General features: G+C 50.3%; 1 protein-coding gene across 1 annotated transcript in view; it reads right to left on the bottom strand.

Annotated features, from left to right (window-relative positions):
* Window positions 1–15868, bottom strand: part of PEDS1 (plasmanylethanolamine desaturase 1) — a 29504-nt gene extending 13636 nt beyond the window's left edge. The window contains exons 1-2 of the mRNA XM_004370249.2: window positions 15619–15868; window positions 6591–6710 (exon numbers count right to left, since the gene is read on the bottom strand). Coding sequence (XP_004370306.1) covers window positions 6591–6710; window positions 15619–15742 — 244 coding nt within the window. The 5' untranslated portion in view covers window positions 15743–15868. The remainder of the gene's footprint in view (window positions 1–6590; window positions 6711–15618) is intronic.
* Between the last annotated feature and the right edge of the window lie 6991 nt (window positions 15869–22859).

The following is a 22859-nucleotide window of genomic DNA, read 5'->3' as shown; positions in this document are numbered from 1 at the left end:
TATGATCATTCACGACAATGTGACTGAGCCTTCACATTTGGGTCTGGGAAATGAGACTATTAATAGTACTCATCTCACTTACAGGAACCCTGGTGGCACAACAGTCCAACACTCGGCTGCTAGCCAAAAGTTTGGTGGTTTGAATCCACCTGGAGGCTCCAAAGAAGAAAGACCTGGCCATCTGCTACCCAAAAGATTACAGCCTAGGAAACCCTACGGGGCAGTTCTACTCTGTCACCTGGGGCCACTATGAGTTTGAATCGACTTGACGGCACACAACAACAACAGTATTTCTTCAGAAGCAGTTCCCCCTCCTTTTAAGGCTAGTTAGGATTAGAAGCTAAATAAATAATTATACTTGCTTATTGTTTCTTTCAAAGAGCCCTAGCGGTGCAATGTTAAGAGGTCATTTGCTAACTGAAAGGTCAGCAGTTCGAACCCACCCAGTGAGCTCCTTGAGAGAAATACCTGTCGATCTGTTCCCATAAAGATTTCAGCCTAGAAAACCCCACGGGGCAGTTCTACTCTATCACATGGGGTTGTTATGAATCAAAATTGACTCAACAGCACCTAACCACAACATCTCACCTAACCTACAGCAAGTTAATAAAATGGGTTGATGCAGGTCAAGTGCTCAGCACAGTCCCTGGGACACAGTAAGCTCTGTCGGTCATGAGTAGTTTAAGTAGTACTCCCCTCTCTGAGCCTCAGTCTTGTCATCTGTCAAATGACCAGAACCTGGCCTTCTGGGGCCACGGAGCAGGGAGGGATGTGCTTTGGACAGCTGTCCGGAATTATTTTAGGAGAGAAGGAACCCCTCTCCCCACCAGGAGGAAATGGCCCCATGATTCCTGGGCCTCTTTGGGTGGCTGTTTCTAGAGCGTAGGCTGAGGCCCCAGGTCAGGTGCTTCAGACCTCTTTAATGGGGGCAAGGGTGGCAGAGGCAGGCAGACAGAAGCTTCTTTGTCTCAGCTCTGGTGGTGGCGGCTGGCACCGTCTCTCCCTGGGGGCAGCTCAGTCTGGTTATCACCCCTCTCTGCAGAACACTAGGACAGGGCAGGGGTGAGGGATGATGAACTCCAGGCTGCCCCAACTCACTGGGAGACCTGGAGACAGTTCCTGGGCCCTTGAGACCTCCATTTCCCCATCTAGCTGGGACTTCTTTGCCCCTGCCTACCTCACAGGCCTGGTGTGGAGACAGAGAGTGGCCAAGGGCAAGTCCACAGGCTTTGCTCACAAATTGTCCTGGGTTCAAATCCTTCCTGTTATGGACTGAATTGTGCTCCCCCAAAATGTGTATCAACTTGGCTAGGCCATGACTCCCAGTATTGTGTGGTTGTTGTCTTAGGCTGCATTCTCCAGAGAAGCAAAACCAGCAAAATGTATATACATATACATATATATATATATATATATATATATATATAGAGAGAGAGAGAGAGAGAGAGAGAGAGAGAGAGAGAGAGAGAGGAAGAGAGAGATTTCTATCAAGGAAATAGCTCACGTGGCCATTAGAGGCTGTAAGTCCCAAGTGTGTGAGGCAGGAAAGAGGATTCTCCTGATCTATGTAGCTGCAGGGGCTGGTGAACCCAAGATAGGCAGGCTGGAGAGCAGTGCGGCTGCAAACTGTGAAGATTGCAAATCTCAAGACTGGCAGGCAAGACAGCCAGCAAGCCACCAGCCTAAGTCGCAAGAACCAGAGGCCAGACAAACGGAGCAAGGTGCAGGATCCAGAACAAGCAAAAGCCCTGGCAAGGTGAGCAGGAAGGAAGTGAAGTAGGTGGAGTAGGGCAGAAAGATGAAGGCTGAGGAGGCTGTAAGCTGCCACAGGCCCCACCCCCGCTGGTACCACTCAGCAGTTTCCATCATGGGGGTGATCATGTATCTAATTTTAACAGGGAAGTGATCACAACATTATACAACTGCCAAAACACTGAGAATCATGGCTCAGGCAAGTTGACATAAAATTTCAACCATCACAGTTGTCTTCCATTTTGTGATCTGACATAATCATCCTATGTGCTGGAAATCCTAATTTCTATGATGTTAATAAGGCAGGATTAGAGGCAGTTATGTTAATGAGCAGGATACAATCTACAGGATTAGGCTGTATTTTGAGTTAATCTCTTTTTAGAAAAGAAAGAAGTAAGCAGAGAAGAGGGGGACCTGCTACCACGAAGGAAGGAGAGCCGGGAGTGGAGTGTGTCCTTTGGACCCGGGGTCCTGAGCTGAGAAACTCCTAGACCAGGGGAAGATTGATGATAAGGACTTTCCTCCAGAGCCTTCTCCTGGAGCTGGTGCCCTGAATTTGGACTTCCAGCCTCCTAAACTGTGAGAGAATAAATTTCTGTTTGTTAAAGCCATCCACTTGTGGTATTTCTGTTACAGCAGCACTAAATAACTAAGACACTGCCTTTACCACCTTTCCACAAGGCTGGGCATGATCTGAGGCCCCATGACCTCTCTGGCCTCATTCCCTACCTTTGCACTAGAACACCCTCACCTTCGCCTGTTTGCCAGAGAATGCCCATTCACCATTCAAGGACCAACTCACAAGCCCTCAAACATTTCTTCAGTTTTCTTTGAGTGGAACACGTAGCTCAGGGCTCCCCTGGCCATCTATTCCTTCATTCATTCATGACAACACTGTTCTTGTCAAGGTCACTATCGATGCCTTCCATGTGGCCAAATCCAGAGATCCCTTTGCTGTCCCCATCTTGCTGGTCTGCTCAGTGGCTCTTCCTTGTTGACCCCAAGTCTTCTGGAAACACATTTTCTTTTTGGGTTTGTAACCCCTTCCTGCGGCAGCTCCCCTACAAGGCTCTCAGCCCCTGGGAGCACCCTGCCAGCCTCCGGGCTTCAAACAGAATCCCTACCCCCTACTAACTTCCAGATTTCTATCTGCGGCCACTTCTCAAAGACTCCAGATGGTATTTCCAATTTCCTGCTTGACACCTCCCCTTGGCTCTCTAGCAGGCGTCTCCATCATCTCAAGCCTGCTCCACTGCTGCCTTCCATCCCTGGGGGTCACCCCAGCCCCCTCCGCTCTCACCTCCACATCCACCATTGCAGCACACTCTGGCGGCTCGCCTTTCAAAGCACGTCCCCAATCTGACAACTTCTCACTACCTCCACTGCCCATCCTCACCAGCTCCTCCCTGTCCCCGTCCATCCTTGGCGCAACATTAAACAGCATCAACTCCCCGTGGGGACTCCCCGATGGCTTCTCCCAGCATGGAGAATAAAACCAATAAAACCCCAAGCCCAAACCACAGTCTCCAAGGCCCTAACCGTCTAGGCCCACTGCCTCTCTGAACTGCCACCAATCACTCTCCCCCTTTGATCAATTTTCTCCAGACCGATGGCTTCCTTTCTATTCCCCAAATGCAGCAGGCACACTCCAGCCTCAGGGCCTTTGCACTTGCTCTTCCTGCTGCCTGGAACGTCCCTCTCCAGATGTTTGCATGGCCCTCTCCCTCACCTCCTTCAGGTCTCCGCTCTAATCAAATATCACTTTCTCACAGTGTTCTTCCCCGACCCTCTTCTCTCACTTCCCTACCTATCCCCTTGTCTTGATTTTGCTTCTAAGACTGCATCACATAGGTCTGTGTTATTAACTGGACACCTTATCAGGCCTCTGCCCTTCCGGGCTTCCAGGGCCTGCCCGGGGCACCAGAACCTCAGAGACAGTGAGGACCAAGGGGCGGGCTCAGCAGGCTGGCACAGTGCCCTCACTGAGTTAGCACACAAATCAGAGTGGCTACTTGAATCGATTAAGAACTATGCAAACACCACTATCAGGGAATAGTCTGCTCTTATCAGCCCAGAGGCAAAGGTGTGGGAGGGGAGATGACACCACAGTTGGTCCTTCAATAGGCACAGACCATACTGGGCTGGAGGCTAGAAGCACAGTCCCCAATCTGGGAAGGCAAGCGGTGACTTACCTGGGATGCCCACCCTCCAGCTCACACACACAAACCTGCGCTTTGACCCTGCCAATCCTCAGGCCACGCTGGGCCCGCTGCCCAGAACACCCTGTCCTCCAATGTTAACAGGAAGCCGCATAGCCTCAGAGGGAGGAGTTGTGGTTTAGGAGCCAGGCAGCTCTGGACTTGTGACCCCAGACTCTCCACTGTCCGGGCGGGGGCCGCTGGGTAAGTCATTTGGCTTCTTAGAGGACAGTAGTCGAAACCCCCTCACTGGTTGGCCATGAGGAGTTATAAGTGCCCCGCATGGGGCCTGGCACATAGTAGGTGCTCACAAAATCTCTATTGTTAAATTGACCAGAGATGCTGAAGGTCCAAGCCGTGGTCAATGGCTGGGCGGGCAGCATCCCTTCCCCACCTGTATTCAGTCACTGACCCACCATCCATGAGCCCCTACTATGCACTCAGCACTTAAACACATTGCCAGCACCTTGCCCTCGAGACGGCCTAGGAGTCAGGACTGTGAGCATCCTCATTTCACAGACGTGGAAAGCAAGCATCAGCGACACAAGGACACTCACCCAAGGCCACCCCGTGGCCAGGAAGCAGAGGAGCTGAGACCTGAATGCAGGTGTGCAGGGACCTGTTCGTGATCATCCCATGTCATGGATTGAATTGTGTCCCCCCAAAATATGTGTCAACTTGGTTGGGCCATGATTCCCAGTATTGTGTGGCTGTCCTGCATTTTGTGACTGAAATTTTACATTAAGGAGGATTAGGGTGGGATTCTAACACCCTTACTAAGGTCACATCCCTGATCCAATGTAAAGGGAGTCTCTCTGGGGTGTGGCCTGCATCACCTTTTATCTTCCAAGAGATAAAAGAAAGCAGTGCTGGGAGCAGAGCCATGTCCTTTGGACACCGGGTCCCTGCGCGGAGAACACGGATGAGAAGGCCGAGAGAGAGAGAGAAAGCCTTACCCTGGAGCTGACACCCTGAATTTGGACTTTCAGCCTACTTTACTGTGAGGAAATAAACTTCTCGTTGTTAAAGCCATCCACTTATGGTATTTCTGTCATAGCAGCACTAGATGACTAAGACACCCCAGATGAGGCTCCAAGGTCAAACTATCTATATTCCTGCCCTTGAAAGTGGTGCTCTGAGGCTGGAGGTGCAGGTCCCGCTCACTCCCGGGGGCAGGGTAGGGGTGCCTGGCTCCTGCCAGTGAATGGGTTAGCCTCCCAGCACCTGCCCACCCCACCCCAGACCCAGATGGTGCAATCAGCCTGCCAAGCACTATTGGTTTAGGCATCCAGAATGCTTTTAACGAGATTGTGGGAGCCCAACACTCATTCCAAGACAGCTGGGAGCCCGGACTCGGGGAGGGGATGCGTGCCGAGCTAGAGGGAAGAGGGGAGGGTGTCGCATGGTGAGGAAGGAAACTGAGTAAGCTCAGCATCTGAAGTGAGGATAGTGACCTAAGAACTGTATTGTGTGTCTGGCTTGGAGGCTGACTCTGGACAGACCCCTTCCTTCTCCTCTCTGAGCCTCAGTTTCCTCAGCTGAAAAATGATGGTGACTTTCGTATCTACCTCCCAGGTTGTAGCTCAGTGACCACTCACCAATGGAAACCAGCAAGCGGGTGCTGATACACTGCACCTCACTAATTCAGTCATTCGATGACTGAGCACCTACTGTATGCCAGGCCTTGTGCTTGGTGCTGGGGACACAGCCGCAAACAAAACAGACAAAATCTCTGCCTTCAGGGAGCTGACGTCTGAGTTGGGGGAGACATAACAAATAAAGACACGCGTTGCATAATAGAGTAAGGCGAGGAGATAGCGTATGACTAGGCTATTTTTGGAGGGGCAATCAGGGAGGGCCTCCCTGAGGAGGTGACCTCTGAGAAGAGACCTGGAGGAGGGAATAAACCATGGGTCTGTCTGCAGGAGGAGTGTTCCGGGCAGAGGGAACAGCGTATGCAAAGGCCCTGAGGTGGGAATGTGCTCCACAGCCTGTGTTAGAGGCAGAGTGAGCAGGCCGGTGTGGTGGGAGAGGGATGAGAGAGGGTACAAGTGGAGGGAGAGGGTCTGAGAGGAGCAGGGGCCAGGCCACACAGGGCCTTGCAGGCCAAGCTGAGGAGCTGGCATTTGATTCTAGTCCAGGGTTCAGAGCAGGGGAGAGACGCGACCTGCTTAGGTTCTAATAGGATCTCTCTGACTGCATGTGGAGAATGGACATTGGGGTCAAAGGCAGGGAGGCCTGGGAGGATGCTCCTGCAATAGTCCAGGTGAAGAGGATGGTGCTGGACCAGGGTGGGGGCAGCAAGGCCAGGGAAAAGTGGCTGGATTTTGGGTGCACTTTGAAAGCAGAGCCAAAAGGGTTTGCTGATGGTTTGGATGTAAAATGTGAGAGAGAGAGAGAGAGAGAAGGGACCTGAGATTTACACCCAGGTTCTGGCCCAAGTGACGGGAGGGATGGAGACGCCATCGACTGAGATGGGGAGGCAGCGAGCATTCTCACATCATGAAACCCACGTGTGTGAACACACACACACATGCACACACGCACACACGCACACACACCCCCGAGCGGCACAGACACCAGCTAGGTCCCTGGTCCCCTGGGGGAACCGAGGCAGACAGCAGGGCCTTGGGCACTCACCCACACCCAGCATGACGAGAGGCGTGTGCTCCCAGCGGGCCAGCAGCAGGAGGTGGACCAAGTTGTGGGCGATGAGGCTGAAGCACAGGATCACACAGCACCATTCCTGGAAGCGCTTGCCTGTGGGAAGAGGAGGCAAGAGGTGAATGCAGGACGGGGTGGAGGCTGGGGTCAAAGCTGGGCAGAGCTGGGGGCTCTTCAGCGGTACAGTGGGTCTGTGGCCCACAGGCTGAGCTCATGGCGTGCCAAGTCATACTCCCATGAGGGAAACCACCCAGCCCACCCATTTCACAGATGATGCTACAGAGGGCCACAGAAGGGGAGCGGCCTGCCCAAGGTCATATACCAGGACCAGCTACATTCACTCGCTCCGCAAGAGAAAGACCTGTCAATCTGCTCCCATAAAGACTGCAGCCTAGAAAACCCTATTGGGCAGTTCTATTCTGTCACATGGGGTCACTAGGAGTTGAAATTGACAACAAGTATAAGATGAAAATATGGGTCCCCTTGTTCAAAATTATTAAGAATTATTATCCTTAACCAACTTACCCTAGAATGTGATAAAATATAAGCTGATAACCCTTTTATGACTGAATTATTTTTTGCTGTGAATTTTTTGTTGATGGAATGGTTTTTCAGTAGTAGAATGCATGCTAAATCTCTGAGCCTTTTTAAATTTTCGTTAGGTAATATGGATTTTGATAAATATTATGTGAGACACATATGTTCCACTGGACTCTTGTGGTAGGATGAGGCATGAAAAAATCGTTTATTGTAGCGATTTATTTTATTCTGTGAAACTTTAAAACATGGGATAACACATAAAGGCACCTTGCAATGGCTGCCAAAAAAAAAAAAAAAAACTATTATCCTCAACATTTGTTACATTATTATTAAGAATTTCAAAATGACAATAGTAGAGCATTAAACCAGGCCCCCCTTAAATCACAGCCTTCCTGAGCGCAAGGCTCTGCACCCACAAAGCTGGCCCTCACACACTAACTCTTTGGCAGATGGGACCAGAATGCTGGTCTCCTGGGCCCCTTTGGGTTCTCTCTGGAGACACCTGAGGGGACTTTAAGGAGCTTTTTTTAACCCACATCTTCAGGGCCTCACCTGTCCCCTTTCCTGGGTGACTGTCTGGAGGTGGAAGCTACAAACAGCCTTTAATTCTGGAGGCTCAGACCCAGCCCTCCCTCGAGCAGGGCTCCAGGCCGTGAGACAGGTATTCGTGGAGAAACAAGGCCTTAGGCATCACTTCTAAAACTCCTGTCAGGAGCAGGGGGTCTCGAGTAAGACATGGAGAAGTGGCAGTGAAGACAAGAGGTCTGAAGCTCTCAAGTCTCCAGGGGTTGGGCAGGTGAAATGAAAGAGGGAGGTGGGCCAGGCAGGGCAGGGGGTACCAGCACATGTGCCCCTTCTAAATGGGTGGCCACTATCTGCCTGACTGCTGCCAAACTCAAGAGTGGGCCCAGGGGGACTGCTCTTTGGATTCTCAAGAGAAGCTGGAAATCTGGATTTGGGTGTGAAATTTCCTGTGCAAATGTTGACTCACATTTTTAATAGGCACAGTGAGGATGGACAAGTTTATTCACTGCAGCTTTGTTTGAGGAGTCAAAACACTGAAAATACCCTAAGTGTCCACTGCCTGGGGATCAGCCAAATTAACTACAGTCCCTGGCAGCTCTCAGGCTGGGAAAAAGCCTGGGTGGCAGTCTATGTGTGGATGTGGAGGGGTGTCCAGGTTGTGTGGTTGAATGCAAATGCAAAGTGCAGAAGACCAGTCATTTATGCAAAAAAGGAAGAGATAAACAGGCCATATAGCCGAAACTGGCTGTTAGCTTACTCAGTTTTGAATTTAGAATTTGTGAATATACTGCCATGTTAAATTTTTTTTCTTTTTATTTTATATTAAATATTTACCTTAGGTGAAGGGAAGGACAACATACAATACAGGTGAAGTCAGCACAACTGGACTAAAGCAAAAGCTAAGTAGTTTCCTGAATACAACAAACACTTTGAGGGACAGAGTAGATGGGGCTGGGGGCTGGGGACCATGGTTTCAGGGGACAGCTAGGTCAATTGGCGTAACAAAATTTATTAAGAAAGTGTTCTGCATCCCACTTTGGTGAGTGGTGTCTGGGGTCTTAAAAGCTTGCAAGCGGCCATCTAAGATGCATCAATTGGTCCCAACGCATTTGAAGCAAAGGCGAATGAAGAACACTAAAGACACGAGGAAAATATTAGCCCAAGAGACAAAAGGGCCACATAAACCAGAGACTCCATCAGCCTGAGACCAGAAGAACTAGATGGTGCCCGGCTACCATCAATGACTACCCCGACAAGGAACACAACACAGAGTCCGTGATGGAGCAGGAGAAAAGTGTGGAGCAGAACTCAAATTCACATAAAAAGATCAGACTTAATGGACTGAGACTGGAGAAACCATGGCCTCCAGACACTCTGTTAACCCAGAACTAAAACCATTCCTGAAGCCCACTCTTCAGACAAAGATCAGACTGTAAAATATAAAACAATACTCGTGAAGAGTGTGCTAAGATTCTTAGTTCAAGCAGATACACGAGACCAAATGGGTGGCTCCTGTCCAGAAGCAGGATGAGAAGGCAGGAAGGGACAGGAGCTGGCTGGATGGACACAGGAAACCTGGGGTGGAAAGGGGGAGTGTGCTGTCACATTGTAGAGACCGCAACTAATGTCACATAACAATATGTGCGTAAATTTTTGCATGAGAAATTAACTTGAGCTTGAAACTTTCACCTAAATGACAATAAAAAAAAAAAAAATTAAAAAAGAAACTGAAAAGCAAAACACCATGTGGGTAGCACAGAACACTTCTCCCAGTGGGACTGGGCCCCTGGGGATGTAGGTTTGCCAAGCAGCTGGTCCCAAGGGTGTGGAAGACCCTTTAATGGCAATACTTTTATTATTAGTGTTTAACATCTACTGAGTAGTTACTATGTGCCGGGCATTCTACTGAGGTGATACCACCCCCATTTTACAGATGGGAAAACTGAGGGTCAGAGTGGTCAAGGAACTAGCGAGTCAGCCACAGACCAGGATCCCATAGCCAGAGGAACTGGCTCCCTAGACCCAGCTCCTGCTGCCCCAGGTCCCTCTCTCCCTTCTCCACCACTGTTATCGTCCCAATGACATTCTTGGGTCAAGAGCCTAGTTTATCTTAAGCAATATGGCTGGGCAGGCCTCTGTGACTGGTTAAGGACTGATGGGGCCAGCACCAGAGCAGGTAAGGAGTCTGTCTTCTCCTCTCTTTGGGACTTTGCAAGAGCTAGTTCCCTCACCCACAGCACCCTTTGCCTCCTCTACACCTGGCTGGCTCCAACACCTCTCCCGATCTCAACCTGGATACTACCTCCTCCAGGAAGCCATCCATGATGTCCCCTCCAGCCCTGTGTTCCCCAATGTGGGGTCCATCATTGCCTGGATAACATACATGACACGGCCTATGTAACATCTGTCTCTCCGACCCGCATGTGAAATGTGGGAGGCCCAGGATCCAGAGGACCACATCTGGCTCACTCACCAGTGCCCTAGTACACAGCTGATACCCAATAACTGCTTGTGGAATGAACAAATTCCCAGCTGCAATCCTTAAGGGAAAATACCAGGCTTTGCCTCTGGGCACCCCTCATCAAATCACCTTGGGAAAGACATGGCAGGCTCCCCACTTTTCCTGATAGGGAAACGGAGGCTTAGAGGGAGAGGGCCTTGTCCAGGTCCCACAGCAGCATGCTACAGACAGAGGCTCCCTGACCTGCCCTGAACCAGAACATTCACCAGCTGCCCTCCCCTGCCCAGGCACAAGACCAAGGCTGGAGGGTGGGGGAGTGGGGAAGGGAAGAGACTATGCCCTGGGTCATATCCCCATGGCCCCCTCTGTATAGCTGGGGATACCGACGCTCAGAAAGGGCAAAGACCTTGACAGAGGTCACACAGTTGCAGAACTGGGCTAGAAGGCTGCTTCCCAGTCAGCAGCCCTACTGCCCCAGCAGCGCCGCCCTGGGGGCACCATGCCCATGCCCCACAGGGCCTTTTCTTTTCTGGTTTCTGTTTGTGGTGAGGCTTTGGGCTCAGAAGTGGGAAGCCCAGGGGAGGCATCTGACCCCTGGTGGGGGGTGGGGGGTGAGGGGCAGTAAAGAGGTCAGTATTCCCTCTGACCTGCCTGCCTGCCCTTAGAGGACGGGGACAGAGATCACATCACAGTCACAATAACAAAGGCTGACACCCACTGAGGCCGGTGCAGCCCACCTGAGAGAAGCTGCAAACTGGCCCCCTTGGACAAATTTTGCCCTCAGTTTTTAAAAAATGAGCTATACTTTAAAAACTGGGACATTTCACACAAAATTCCTAGCTTCCCACTTTCCTTGGGAACACGGGGCTCTTGCTCTCTGGGCCAGGGCAGTGGTGGCTGCCCCTGTTAGATGAGGATGGGCACTCAGTTGACCCAGCTTGGTCCTTTCCCCTCCCTGCCGTCTCACACTGGCAAGCTCCCTGTGGTCATCTGAGGTTATGAGCCCAAGGTATAGTCTCTCACTCAATCCTTGAGTGAGGAACTGTGTGATTCCATTTTCCAGATAAGGAGACTGAGGCTCAGTGGGTAAGAAGCAGAGCTGGGTTTATCCTGGGCTCATAATCGGAACATGTTAGCCTGGACACTTGAGGCTATCCTGATTCCAAAGATGGCTCAGCTCTACCCTCCTGCCATGAAGAATGTCCCCCAAATCTGAATATATTTCCATCTAAACTCCATCTCTTTGGCCTCTGGAAGCTGGATCCTTCTGCAGACTAAGTGTCTCAACTTTAATCCATTAAAAAGCATCGAGAATTATAAGCAGTGTTCACGGAGGCTGACTACGAGCCAAACACAGAGGTGAGGATTATCATCCCCATACCCCGTGGGCTGGGGTCACTCGCCCCATCCATGAGAGAGGGAATCTCAGCCTAGAGATGCAGTGGTATGTTCAAAGTCATTCAGAGGGTCACCAAAGTCACTGCACAGACCGTCAGCCTGGCAAGGCCCATGGGGTCAGGCCGCCAAAATGGCATCACTTTACATATGGGCAGGCTGAGGCCTAGGGAGGGGAAGGACGTTGCTCAGAACACAGGAGGCCCAGGCTGCCTGCTGCCCAGGGTGCTAGGGCCTTGTTTCCCAAGGATCTGGGCCAAGTTACAGGAGTGACTGACTTGTTGGCCTGGCGGAGGAGGCCAGGCTCATGCATGGGGGTATGGGGTGACTGGGAGGGGCAGGGGAGGCCAGGCGCCAGGCCTCTGCCATCTCAGCTTCTCCCAGGGCAGTCCGCATACAAAGGCTCCGTGTCAGGCCTGACTCAAGCCCAAAGTCCTCTGGTTCATCAGAGCCAAGCCCCCAGGAACCTGCACCTCTGATGGCCCTTGGGCACCGGGAAACCCTTAACCTGAGGGAGACTGTGGAGGTGGGGAGGGGGTAAGAGAGGACAGGAGCCAGAGAGAGACAGTGAGAAACACAGGGAGAGGAAAGACGAAGAGCATGACCAGAGGGGGGCGGGGAGGCAAAAGAGATGCAAAAAGACCAAGGTTGAGGGAGACAGAGGGAAAGCTGGGCTCAGAATGTGGCAGGGACCAGGCCTGGTCAGGGAGGGGTCCAAGGCCAGACCTCTGTCCACTGGCTCTGGCCAGGCCCATTTAGAGGACTGAACCCCAGGCTCAGCTTTGGGAGTACAGGACCCTGCCCAGCACTCTGGACCTCCCCACTGCCTTCCCTGTCACCCCACCTAAGAGTCCCTGTGCCTCTCAGTTGGCCAGGATAGGGTGGGCAGTTAGCTCCAGAGACACCTCCAGGGCACTGGAAAGTCGCACGCACATAGCTAGTTCTGGTTGGACACCTGCCCAGGGAGGCGTGCCAGCCCACTGGGCCCTTCTCAAACCCCTGCACCCAGCATGGGGCAGGCTGCTGCTGAGAACCCCACATCTGGAGCAGAGCAGGCTGCATATGACCCTCCATGGCTCCCAGACCCCACAGGACCAGGCCACAACTCCTTGGCCAGACACTCAGGGCCCTGCGGGACCAGTTGTTCCCGCCCCTGCACTTTACCCCTCACTCACCGTTCCCCAATGTACCAGCCTGGCTCTCTCCACCACCAGCCCTTCACACATGCTGTGCCGCTGACCCGGAACATCTGTCCGCCTCCCACACCCCCGCTCCTGGCCAGCTCACTTCCATGGTGAAGAACACAGAACCCAGAACGTCCCCGACCTGTGTTTCGGTTCTGGCCCGCTGCTGACCAGCTGACTTTGGGCAGGTCGCTGCTCTTCTCTAAGCCTCACGAAATGTCTTAACAAAGACGGACTGGGTGCTCATGCTGTGTCAGGTGCTGCTAACGACCAAAGAGGCAGCCCCTGGCCTTGCTGACCTTCCTGTCAAGTGGGCACCAATGCAGAACAGATGCTGGCCTGCTCCTGGCGGGGACAGGTGTCAAGAGGAACACGTGAGCGAGGACTAGGAGGGGGCTCGGTTTCTTTCTCTGTAAAATGGGGTTAACACCAGTGTGCACCTCTGAAAGCTGTCGTTGGTTGCTGTCGAGTCGATTCCAATGCATGGTGACCCCATGTGCGTAGAGTAGAGCTGCTCTGTAGGGTTTTCATGGAAAAAACCTTTCAGAAGCAGATCTCTAGGCTTTTCTCCTGAGGTGTCTCTGGGTGGGTTCAAACCACCAACCTTTCGGCTAGTAGTCGAGGGCTTAACCATTTGCGCCACCCAGGGACTCCTCAGAAAGTAGTAGTGAGAATGAAATGAGAACATAGAGGAAATGCCCAGAACACAGCCAGTGCTCAATAAACATCAACTTTGTAAACTGCGATTATTATTGTTGTCAACTGTCAGCAAAAGGCCACACCACCTCTGGCCCCAGGAATCTCAAGAATTCAGTTCTAGAACCCAGGACCTTCCTCTCCTACGCTCCTCAGCCCACAGGCCTCCTTAGTGTCCTCAAACACAGCAGGCATGGTACTACCTCAGGGCCTCTGTACTTGCTGTTCCCTTTGTCTGACCAATCCTTCCTGAAATAGCCTCATGGCTCCCTCCCTTCCCCCCTTCAGGTCTCTGCTCAAATGTCACCTGCTCAGTGAGACCTACCCTGCCCCCTCTCTAAAACATCACCCCCCAATATTTCACCTCCTCTTTTCCTGCCGTATGCCTGCTCCATAGCACTTCCTACCACCTACCCTGCAAGATATTTCACTTATTTATTGGACTTGTTGTCAGTCTTCCTGCTAAAATGCAATTCCATTTGTTCTCTCTTGTTCACCACTTTCCCCCATTGCCTAGCACAGGGACTAGAACACAGGTGCTCGATATGTATTGAACCTGGTCTCTCTAGTTATTCTAAAGACCAGAGAGATCAAGGTACTTCCCTAAGACCACACAGCGAGGGGACAGAGGCAGACAGAATGAGGCCTACAGAAAGGAATTTGGAGAAACCAGTCAGGCCAGTGCCTACCTTCGCCCTATGTCCATGTCAGGAGGACGTGGGGATAAGGCCTTGACCGCAGTTTTGGGGCACCAGAGTATGGCTGTTCTTCAGAGAGTGACAGGCACTTGGGGAAGCCAGAACCCAACAAAGATGTAATCAAGGTGGAGTGCAGAGATGGTGGTCCCTCGGGGGGCTGGGAATGCCTGGTTATGATCTGGGCTGGTTGAAAGCAGATGGCGTTGACTAGGGTGGGCAGAGCTGGGCACCAGAAAGGCCTTTGAATCCTTCCCCTCAATTCCTGGGGGAGTGGGGGAGGGTTTGAAAGGCAGAGAGGTGAAGTAGCTGGCTCTGAGCCCCACAGCCAAGGTTAGACTATTAGGTTAACAAGGAGCACCTACTGTATGCCAGGCACTGTGCCCAAGTGGATGATCTCGTTTCCTCTTCCCAACAACACTAAACAGCAGGTAAACTTTACCTGTGCCTATTTTAAAGATGAGAAAACTGAGGCTCAGAGAGGGGAAGTGGCTTGGTCCAGGTAACACAGCTAAATCGCAGATTAAGATGCTAACTCCAGCTTACCCCAGGGAGAGCAGTAGGGTTTAACGCCACAGGCTGGCTGCTTTGGAAACGAGCCGAAGAAATGGTGGCAGCATAAAGCAGGTGCCCAAGTTAGGTTTGCACAAACAGGGGATTGAATTGCAAGGCCAGGAAGGTAGCCAGTGACCAACAACCCTTACAGAGACTCAAAGAGAGAAAGTAAATGGCCCAAGGTCATGCAACTTGTTATGGCACTCAAACCAAGGCTAGCCCAGGCCAGAAGCCAGGGAGGAGCAGGGTAGGGGGTGGTTAGAGGCCCTGTGCCCACCCCCAGTCAAGGGCTGTGTTTGGTGGCCAGTCTGTAGCTCCTGAGGCTATAACTAGAACGGGGCTTTGAGGGAAGGCCTCTAGGGTACTCTGCAACTAGTGGGTTCCTGAGTTGGGGGGTTCCCGGAGCTAGGGGACTGACGTTCCTAGATTTTGGTGGGGGTGGGGGTGAAGTCACTGTAGCCCAGGGGCCTGGATGAGGCACAGCTGGGTGCTAGGGTGTGGATTCTGGATCTGGGGAACCCGGGATAGGGTGTGACTTTCAGGGGACCGGAGACAAAGCTTGTAGTTGGTGGGGAAGGGAGCCTGACTTCAGCTAGGGCCGGGCCTTGGGGTGGGGATCCCTAAAACTAGGCAATTTTTGCATCCAGGATGCCCCAAGGCTAGAATCCCGGATCTAGGGGTGCAACGGAAGCTCTGTTTGTGGCTTGGAGCGCTGGTATGGTAGTTCCTAGGTCTGGGGGCGCTCCTTGCAGCCAGGGAGCCCTTCTGCCTTGGGCTTGGAAAGGGCTTTGGGTGGGGTCCCCAGACCTGGGGACGCTATTTGCAAGTTAGGAGCCAAAGCTGGAGTTCCACATCTGGGCCCGAGACTGGAGTTCCGATCTGGAGGACCCGGGGTGGCTGTCTGCAGCGCGTGCTGGTGACCGCAGGCCCAGAGCGGGGCACGGAGGTCCTACCTGGAGAGTAAAGCGCGGCCAGCTCGCGGGCCCCGGCGTGTTGCGCGCCCCAGCGCGGGCAAGCAGCCCCTCCGTCCTCGTCGAGCTCCGGCTGCTGGCCTGGCCCGTCCTCGGTGTCCGCCATGGCCACTCGCCCGGCCCGCCCCGTGCGCTCTGCTGGCGGCGGCGGCTGCGGTGGCGGCGGCAGCGGCAGGGCCGCGGAATCGCGGCGAGATCACGCCGTCCAATGACCGCTCAGCGCAGGGTGCGGCGGCGGCGCCGGCGGGGGCCTCGCCCGGCCTCGCGTCACAGCCAATCGGGACCCGCGCCGGAGCGGTGACGGCCAATGGGCGGCCGCCGAGCCACAGCCAACCGCGGCGCGTGGAGGGCCGATCCACAGCTGGCAGCGGCTGGGCGCGGAAACGCCGGGTGGCGGTGCTCCCCGACCCGTCTTGCTGCGCCCCGGCCGGGGCTTTATCGGGAGGAAGTCCCGGGCCTGCCACCGCCCACCGCTGGTGTCGCTTTACCGCCCTGCGGTGGGCTGGGGCCGTGCGCCGCCGGGCCCAGAAACTGCCATTTCGTCAGTACGCACTGTTAAGCGCCTACTGTGTGCATAGCCACGGATGGAAGGCGGCGGGCCGGGGCCAAAGACCGAGCGCTTGGTGAGCCCTTACACAGTGCTCCCAGCTGGGACGGATTTACATTCCGCCAGTTTATCAAACCCTACCGTATGCAGGGTCCCTAGGGCCGTGGGTGCGCCTATTACCGTGCCAGCTCTGTGCTGTGCGCGGGAGCGGAGGAACCTCTATCCTGTCCTCCAGCGGCTCATGTTCTCCCCAGGGAGAGGGACAATAAATTGGTAACAGTAAGAAAATAACAGTAAGAGTCGCTGTAAGATTTGTTGACCGCTTAATATCGGAGCGCTGGGCCGAGAGCTAGCCGAGCAACACTTCATTTACTCTTAATGCCCAGTAATGCTGCCGCCTCAGAGAGGCCCCTTCTGGTCACCCCGCTCAAAGTGGCCGCCTCCCCCTGTCACTGTGACATCACCCTGTTTCGTCTTCACAGTGCTTGTCATGGCCAGTGAGTTTGCGGATTCATGTCTGCTCCACCAGAAAATGAGCTTCTGAGGGCAGGGACTTGCTTTGTTCACAGCAGAACCCCGCGTCTGGATCGGTGTCTGGCTCGTAGCAAAAGCTCAATAAATATTTTTTGAATAAGAGAGAGAGTGTGTAGGCGTTTTTGGATAAGGAACTAAGGCTCAGCCAAAAGCCTCTAATAGCTCAGCAGGTAAATGACAAGGGCAGGGTATTACCTGAGTCTAGCTGACTGCAAACCTAAAAAACAAAAAATGGATTCGATTCCAACTCATAGCGACCCATAGGACAGAGTCAAATTGCCCCATAAAGTTTCCAAGGAGTGCTGGTGGATTCGAGCTGCCAACCTTTTGGTTAGCAGCCAAATGCTTAACCACTGCGCCACCAAGGCCCCAGCTGATTACAAAGTACACTATAATCGCTCACATAAATTCCATACAGTATGATCAAATGGGAGCTACCTAGAGACTGTGGAGGGACCAAAGAGGTGCCTGAGGGGAGTAGGGAGGGAGCAGGGAGGTAAAACCCCTCCCAGAATTTCTGAGACTCCATCCTGTCCTGGTTCTCCAAGGTTTTAAGGCTCTGGATTCTTCAGCTGCTAGGTCAAGCCAGTCACTCCAAGGGCTGTTTCCTGAGTGTTCCGCCCTGGGTGGCCTCTGTCCCCAGCCAGGCCCATGCTCCCCCTCTGCTTCTTTCCTACACCTCCTTCCAGGAAAGAAAAGCCCCTTGGATGGTGGGAAGGATGGGGGAAGCTGGCTGGCTTTGCATCATTTATTAACTACATGATTGGATTTTCACCCCAGAAGCTTAAGGTGCTTGTCTTGGTGGAGGTGGGATCTCAGATTCCAAGGAAACACATTCCAAAGTTCTCTGTATATATGTCCCAGAGCCTCCAAGGGGCTGGAGACCCCTTTAGTAACCGGTGCACGATGGGTGGTGACAGACTACCTTAGAAAATGCATTCATTTATTCTTTCATTCAACACGTATTTATTAAGCACCAACTTGGCTCAGGCACTATTCTAGGGAAACAGCAGGGGACATGACAGAGTCCCTGTTTTCCTGGGAATGGGGGTGGGGTTCAGGGAAGGCCTGCTCAAGAAGGTGACATTTGAGCGAGAACTACAGGAAGTGAGGAAGCCACTAGTGCAAATATCTGGGAACAAATCATTCCAAGTAGAGGGAACAGCAAGTGCAGAGGTCCTGAGGCAGGAACATGCTTGCCTGTTCCAGAAATAGCAAGGAAGCCAGGGTGACTGGATGGAGTTCAGCCAGGTTGTTGGGAGGAGGTAGTAGGGCAGGTGGGGTAGGGCCTTGAAAGGAGTTATAAAGTCTTTGGGTCTTAAGGTAAGCTGGGAAGTCTCTTCCTGAAGAATTTTCAACAGAGGAAGGGCATGGCCTGACCTACATTTAAAAATACCTATATATTTTTTAGTAGGTGAAACACTCACATACTTTGAAAATCAAAAGATACACTGACAAGTCTTGCTCCCAGCCCTGTCCCTATCCACCCCTTCCTCACTCCACCCCAGGTAATCATTTATTAGTTACTTGCATATCCTAGTATTTTTAATGCAAAATACAGGCAAAACAAATATATCTTATTGCCCTCTTCTTTTACAGAAAAGATGCATAAAGTATTCTGCCCCTGGAATTTTATAATTTTTTAAAAAATCTTACCCTAGCAGTACAGAATTTCCTCATTCCTTTTTTTTAAAAATTGGAATGTAATTTACATACCATAAGATTCACCCTTTTCATGTGTACAGTTCAGTGTCAATATATTCACTAGATTGTGCAACCATCATCATGATCTAAGTAAGTATATAACATTTTCATTATCCCCAAAGGAAACCCTGTACCCATGAGTCATCACTTCCCATTTCCCTCCTCCGCCCAGCCCCTAGCAACCACTAATCTACTTTCTGTCTCTATGGATTTGCCTCTTTTGGACATTTCATAAGGAGCCCTGGTGGTGTAATGGTTAAGCACTTGGCTGCTAACTGAAAGGTCAGCAGTTTGTACCCCCCCAGCCACTCAGAGGGAGAAGGATGCGGCAGTCTTCTTCCATAAAGATTACGGCCTCAGAAACCCTATGGGGCAGTTCTACTCCATCCTACAGGGTGGCTATGAGTTGGAATCGTCTCGATGGCAATGGGTTTGATTTTGGGTTTTTGACATTTCACGTAAATGGAATCATAATATGTGGCCTTTCGTATTTGGCTTCTTTACTTAGCATAATGCTGTCAAGGTCTATCCATGTTGTAGCATGTATCAGTACTTCATTCCTTTTAATGGTTGAATATCATTCCATTGTATAGATCTACTACATTTGTTTAGCCATTTATCAGTTGATGGATATTTGGGTTGTTTCTACTTTTTGGTTATTATAAATAATGCTGCTATGGACATTTGTGTACAAGTGTTTGTGTGGACTTATGTTTTCATTTCTCTTGGATGTATCTAGGAGTGGAATTACTGGGTCAAATGGTAACTCTGTGTTTAACTTTTCAAGACGCTGCCAAAATGTTTTCTACAAGGGCTGCACCATTTTTTATTTCCACCAATATATGAGGGTTCTAATTTCTCTACAGGAGCACTGGTGGTGCAGAGGTTAAGCACTTGACTGCTAACTGAGGTCAGTGGTTCAAGCCCCTTAGTGGTTCTGTGGGAGAAAGTTGTGGCAGTCTGCTTCTGTAAAGATTACAGCCTAGAAAACCCTATGGGGCAGTTCTACTCTGTTCTGTAGGGGCTCTATGAGTCAGAATCCAGTTGACAGCGACGTATTTTTTTTTTTTGGTTTTTTGTTTTCTTTTAAAATTTCTCCACATCCTCGCCAACACTTGTTATTTCCTTTAAAAAAATTTTTTTTATGGCTATCCTATGCATGTGAAGGGGTATCTCATTGTGCTTTTGATTTGCATTTCCCTAATGATTAATGTTGAGCTTATTTTCATGTGCTTATCGCCCATTTATATATCTTCTTTGGAGAAATGCCTATTCGGATCCTTTGCCCGTTTTAAAATTGGATTGCTATCTTTTTATTTTTGAGTTATAAGAGTTCTGTATGTATTCTGGATACTAAAATATGTTTAATATATTTTCAAATAGATTTGCAAATATTTTCTCCCGTCTCTGAGACTCAAGCTTGGAAGCTACCCCGAGACAGACACCTCCTAAAGTGTCACAGTATTGGGGAACAGAGCCCCCATGACTTGCCCCGAGTCACACTGATGCTGATTGTCCCATTCATTTATTCATCAAATCTTTACTGAGGCCTGCTCTGGGCCAGAGGCTGTGCAAAATGCTGCAATACAGGGATAAACATAACAGATGAGGCCCTGGCCCTCACAGTTGTGAAAGAGAAAGACAATAAACATCTAGAAAGATAACCTAAGGCCAGGCAGTTGTCAAGTATTTCATTCTACCTGGATCAACAATTAACATCCATAGAAGCTACAGTCAAGGAATAAAATGAAGTATTGCCTTGGGCAAGTCTGCTGTAAAAGATCTCTTCAAAGTTTTAAAAAGCAAAGATGTCACTTTGATGACTATGATGGTTAAGGTTGTGTCTCAGCTTGGCCGGGCCATGATTCTCAGTGGTTTGGCAGTTATGATGTAGTTTGGCAACTAGGTAATGATGTAATCACTTCCATAATTAGATCTGATATAATGTAATCACCTCCATGATGAGATCTGCCGTGAGCAGCCAATCAGTTGAAAGGGCGTTTCCTTGGGGGTGTGGCCTGCTTCCAATGTGTGAACTTTCTGGCAAAGCTTGCTGGCTTTTGCTTGCTCTGGATCCTGCAGCTGGCTCCTGATCTGACCTCCGGATCTTGAGACTTGAGCTAGCAGCTTACCTGTCTGTCTTGGGATTAATCAGCCTTTGCAGCCTGGGAGCCAAGGACTGCTGTCTTACCTGTCAATCTTGGATTTGCCAGCACCTGCAGTTACATGAGTTAGGAGAAGCCTCCAGACTGACCCATGTACTTGGAACTTTCTAGCCTCTACAACTGTGTGACCCATTTCCTTGATATAAATTTCTCTCTCTCTCTCTCTATATATATATATGTATACACTCCACTGATATTGTTTCTCTAGAGAATGCGGGCTAAGACAATGGCTAAGGCGTGCCTAACTCAAGCCATGGTCTTTTCAATCATCTCATATGTATACAAAAGCTGGACATTGAAAAAGGAAGACAGAATTGATACATTTGAATTGCGTTGAGGAAGAATGGGGAATATTGAGTATTCCGTAGACTGCCAGAAGAACGAACAAATCCATCTTAGAAGAAATATAACAAGTGTGCTCCTTAGAAGCAAGGATGGAGAGACTTTGTCTTGATTACTTTGGACATGTCATCAAGAAAGACCAATGGCTAGAAAAGGACATCTTGTTTGTTAAAATAGAGGGTCAAGGAAAACAAGAAAAACCCACAAGGAAATGGATTTACACGATAGTCTCAATAATGAGCTCAAACATATTAAAGATCATGGAGATGGCGCAGCGTTTCGTTCTCCTGTACATAAGGTCGCCATATGAGTGGGCATCAACTGGATAGCAACTAACAACAGCAACAATTATTATTATTAGCTCTGAGCCCCTAGATCAAACCTTAGCTGAACCATGACCTTCCCCATCGGTGTCAGAGTGGGATTGTGCTCCACAGGGTTTTCAGTGACTGATTTTTGGTAGTAGCTCACCAGGCCTTTCTTCTGAGGCAACTCTGCATGGACTTGAACCTCCAGCCTTTCAGTTAGCAGCCGATCTCATTAACTGTTTGCACCACCCAGGAATCCAGGCCAGTCACTAGAAGGTGGATGAGATTACCCTTTGACCCATCAGACCCTCCCAATGAGCTGGGGAGGGGATCACTTCCCTGAGACACCTGGGGTGCCTGGGGGAGAGGTAGACACTTGAACAAAACTAGGGCTATGGGGGCGGGTTGGTTGCTGAGAGGCAACAGACAATAGGGGCCATTTCTAACTCCATGGCAACTGGTTTGGTTTTTTTTTTAATATATATAATTGGGGAGTCACTGGGTGGTGCAAACAGTTAAGTGCTCAGCTACTAACAGAAAGGTTGGCGGCTGGAGTCCACCAGAGGAGCCTTGGAAGAAAGGCCTGGTGATCTACTTCTAGTAGAAATTCCTGTGGAATTTCTTTCTAGATATTCTTGGTACCCAAAGAACACAGAGGATCTTCCTGCCTGCTGCACTTATACTGAGAACCTTTTCTGGAAACCTTAGGACCGGGCCCTAAATGGGGCCCAGATCCTCGGCACCATCATGCAATGATTTTTCCTTTTTCTGAGAGTGGGTGGGAATAATAGATTAAAACCATGGTTTAAAAACTAAAATAAAACACGACTAAAAAAAAACCTTCTAAATTATTTTGAAATATTTTGCAAGTATTTCAAAATTATAGAAAAGTTGCAAGAAACTAAATAGTACAATAAACTCCCATATCCCCTTCACCCAGAACCACCAATTGTCGACATTTTGCTCCTTTTGATTTATCATTCTTTCTCTCTCTGTGTATTTTTTTTCTGAACCCTAAATACTTCAGTGTGCACTTCCTAAGAACAAGGGCATTCTCGTACTTGACCACTGTAGAGTTCTGAAAATCAGCAAAGTTAACACTGATGTAGTGTTATAATTTAATTTCTATTGCCCATATTCAAATCCTGTCATTTGTCCCAATAATGTACTGAAACTATTATTCTTAAACCAGTGACTACCAAAGTCATTGTCCCATCTCCTAAGAAGATAAAGTATGTTCAAAGAGAGGAAAATCAGTAACATCCTAAAATACAACTATTGGTCTCTACATGTCTGGAGCAAAAGAGAAAGAAGGAAACCAAGGACTCAGAGAAGAAACTAGTCTACAGGATTAATAGTCTGCGCAATCCACAGCCTCACCTACCCTGAGACCAGAAGAACTAGATGCTGCCCGGCTACCACTACCAACCGTTCCAACCAGGGACACAACAGATGGTCCTGGATAGAATGGGAAAAAATATAGAACAAAGCTCAAATTCCTGAAAAAGGCCAGACCTACTAGACCAGGAGAGACTAGAGGAACCTCCAAGACTATCACCCTTGGATACCCTTTAAACTTGGAAAGCAAGCTGCTCCTGGAGGTCACCTATCAGCCAAAAGAAA

Source organism: Trichechus manatus, unplaced genomic scaffold (genome assembly GCF_000243295.1).
Source record: "Trichechus manatus latirostris isolate Lorelei unplaced genomic scaffold, TriManLat1.0 scaffold00008, whole genome shotgun sequence".
NCBI classification, from domain to species: domain Eukaryota; kingdom Metazoa; phylum Chordata; class Mammalia; order Sirenia; family Trichechidae; genus Trichechus; species Trichechus manatus.
Note: the sequence above shows the minus strand (reverse complement) of the source record. Positions and strands in the feature narration are given on the sequence as shown.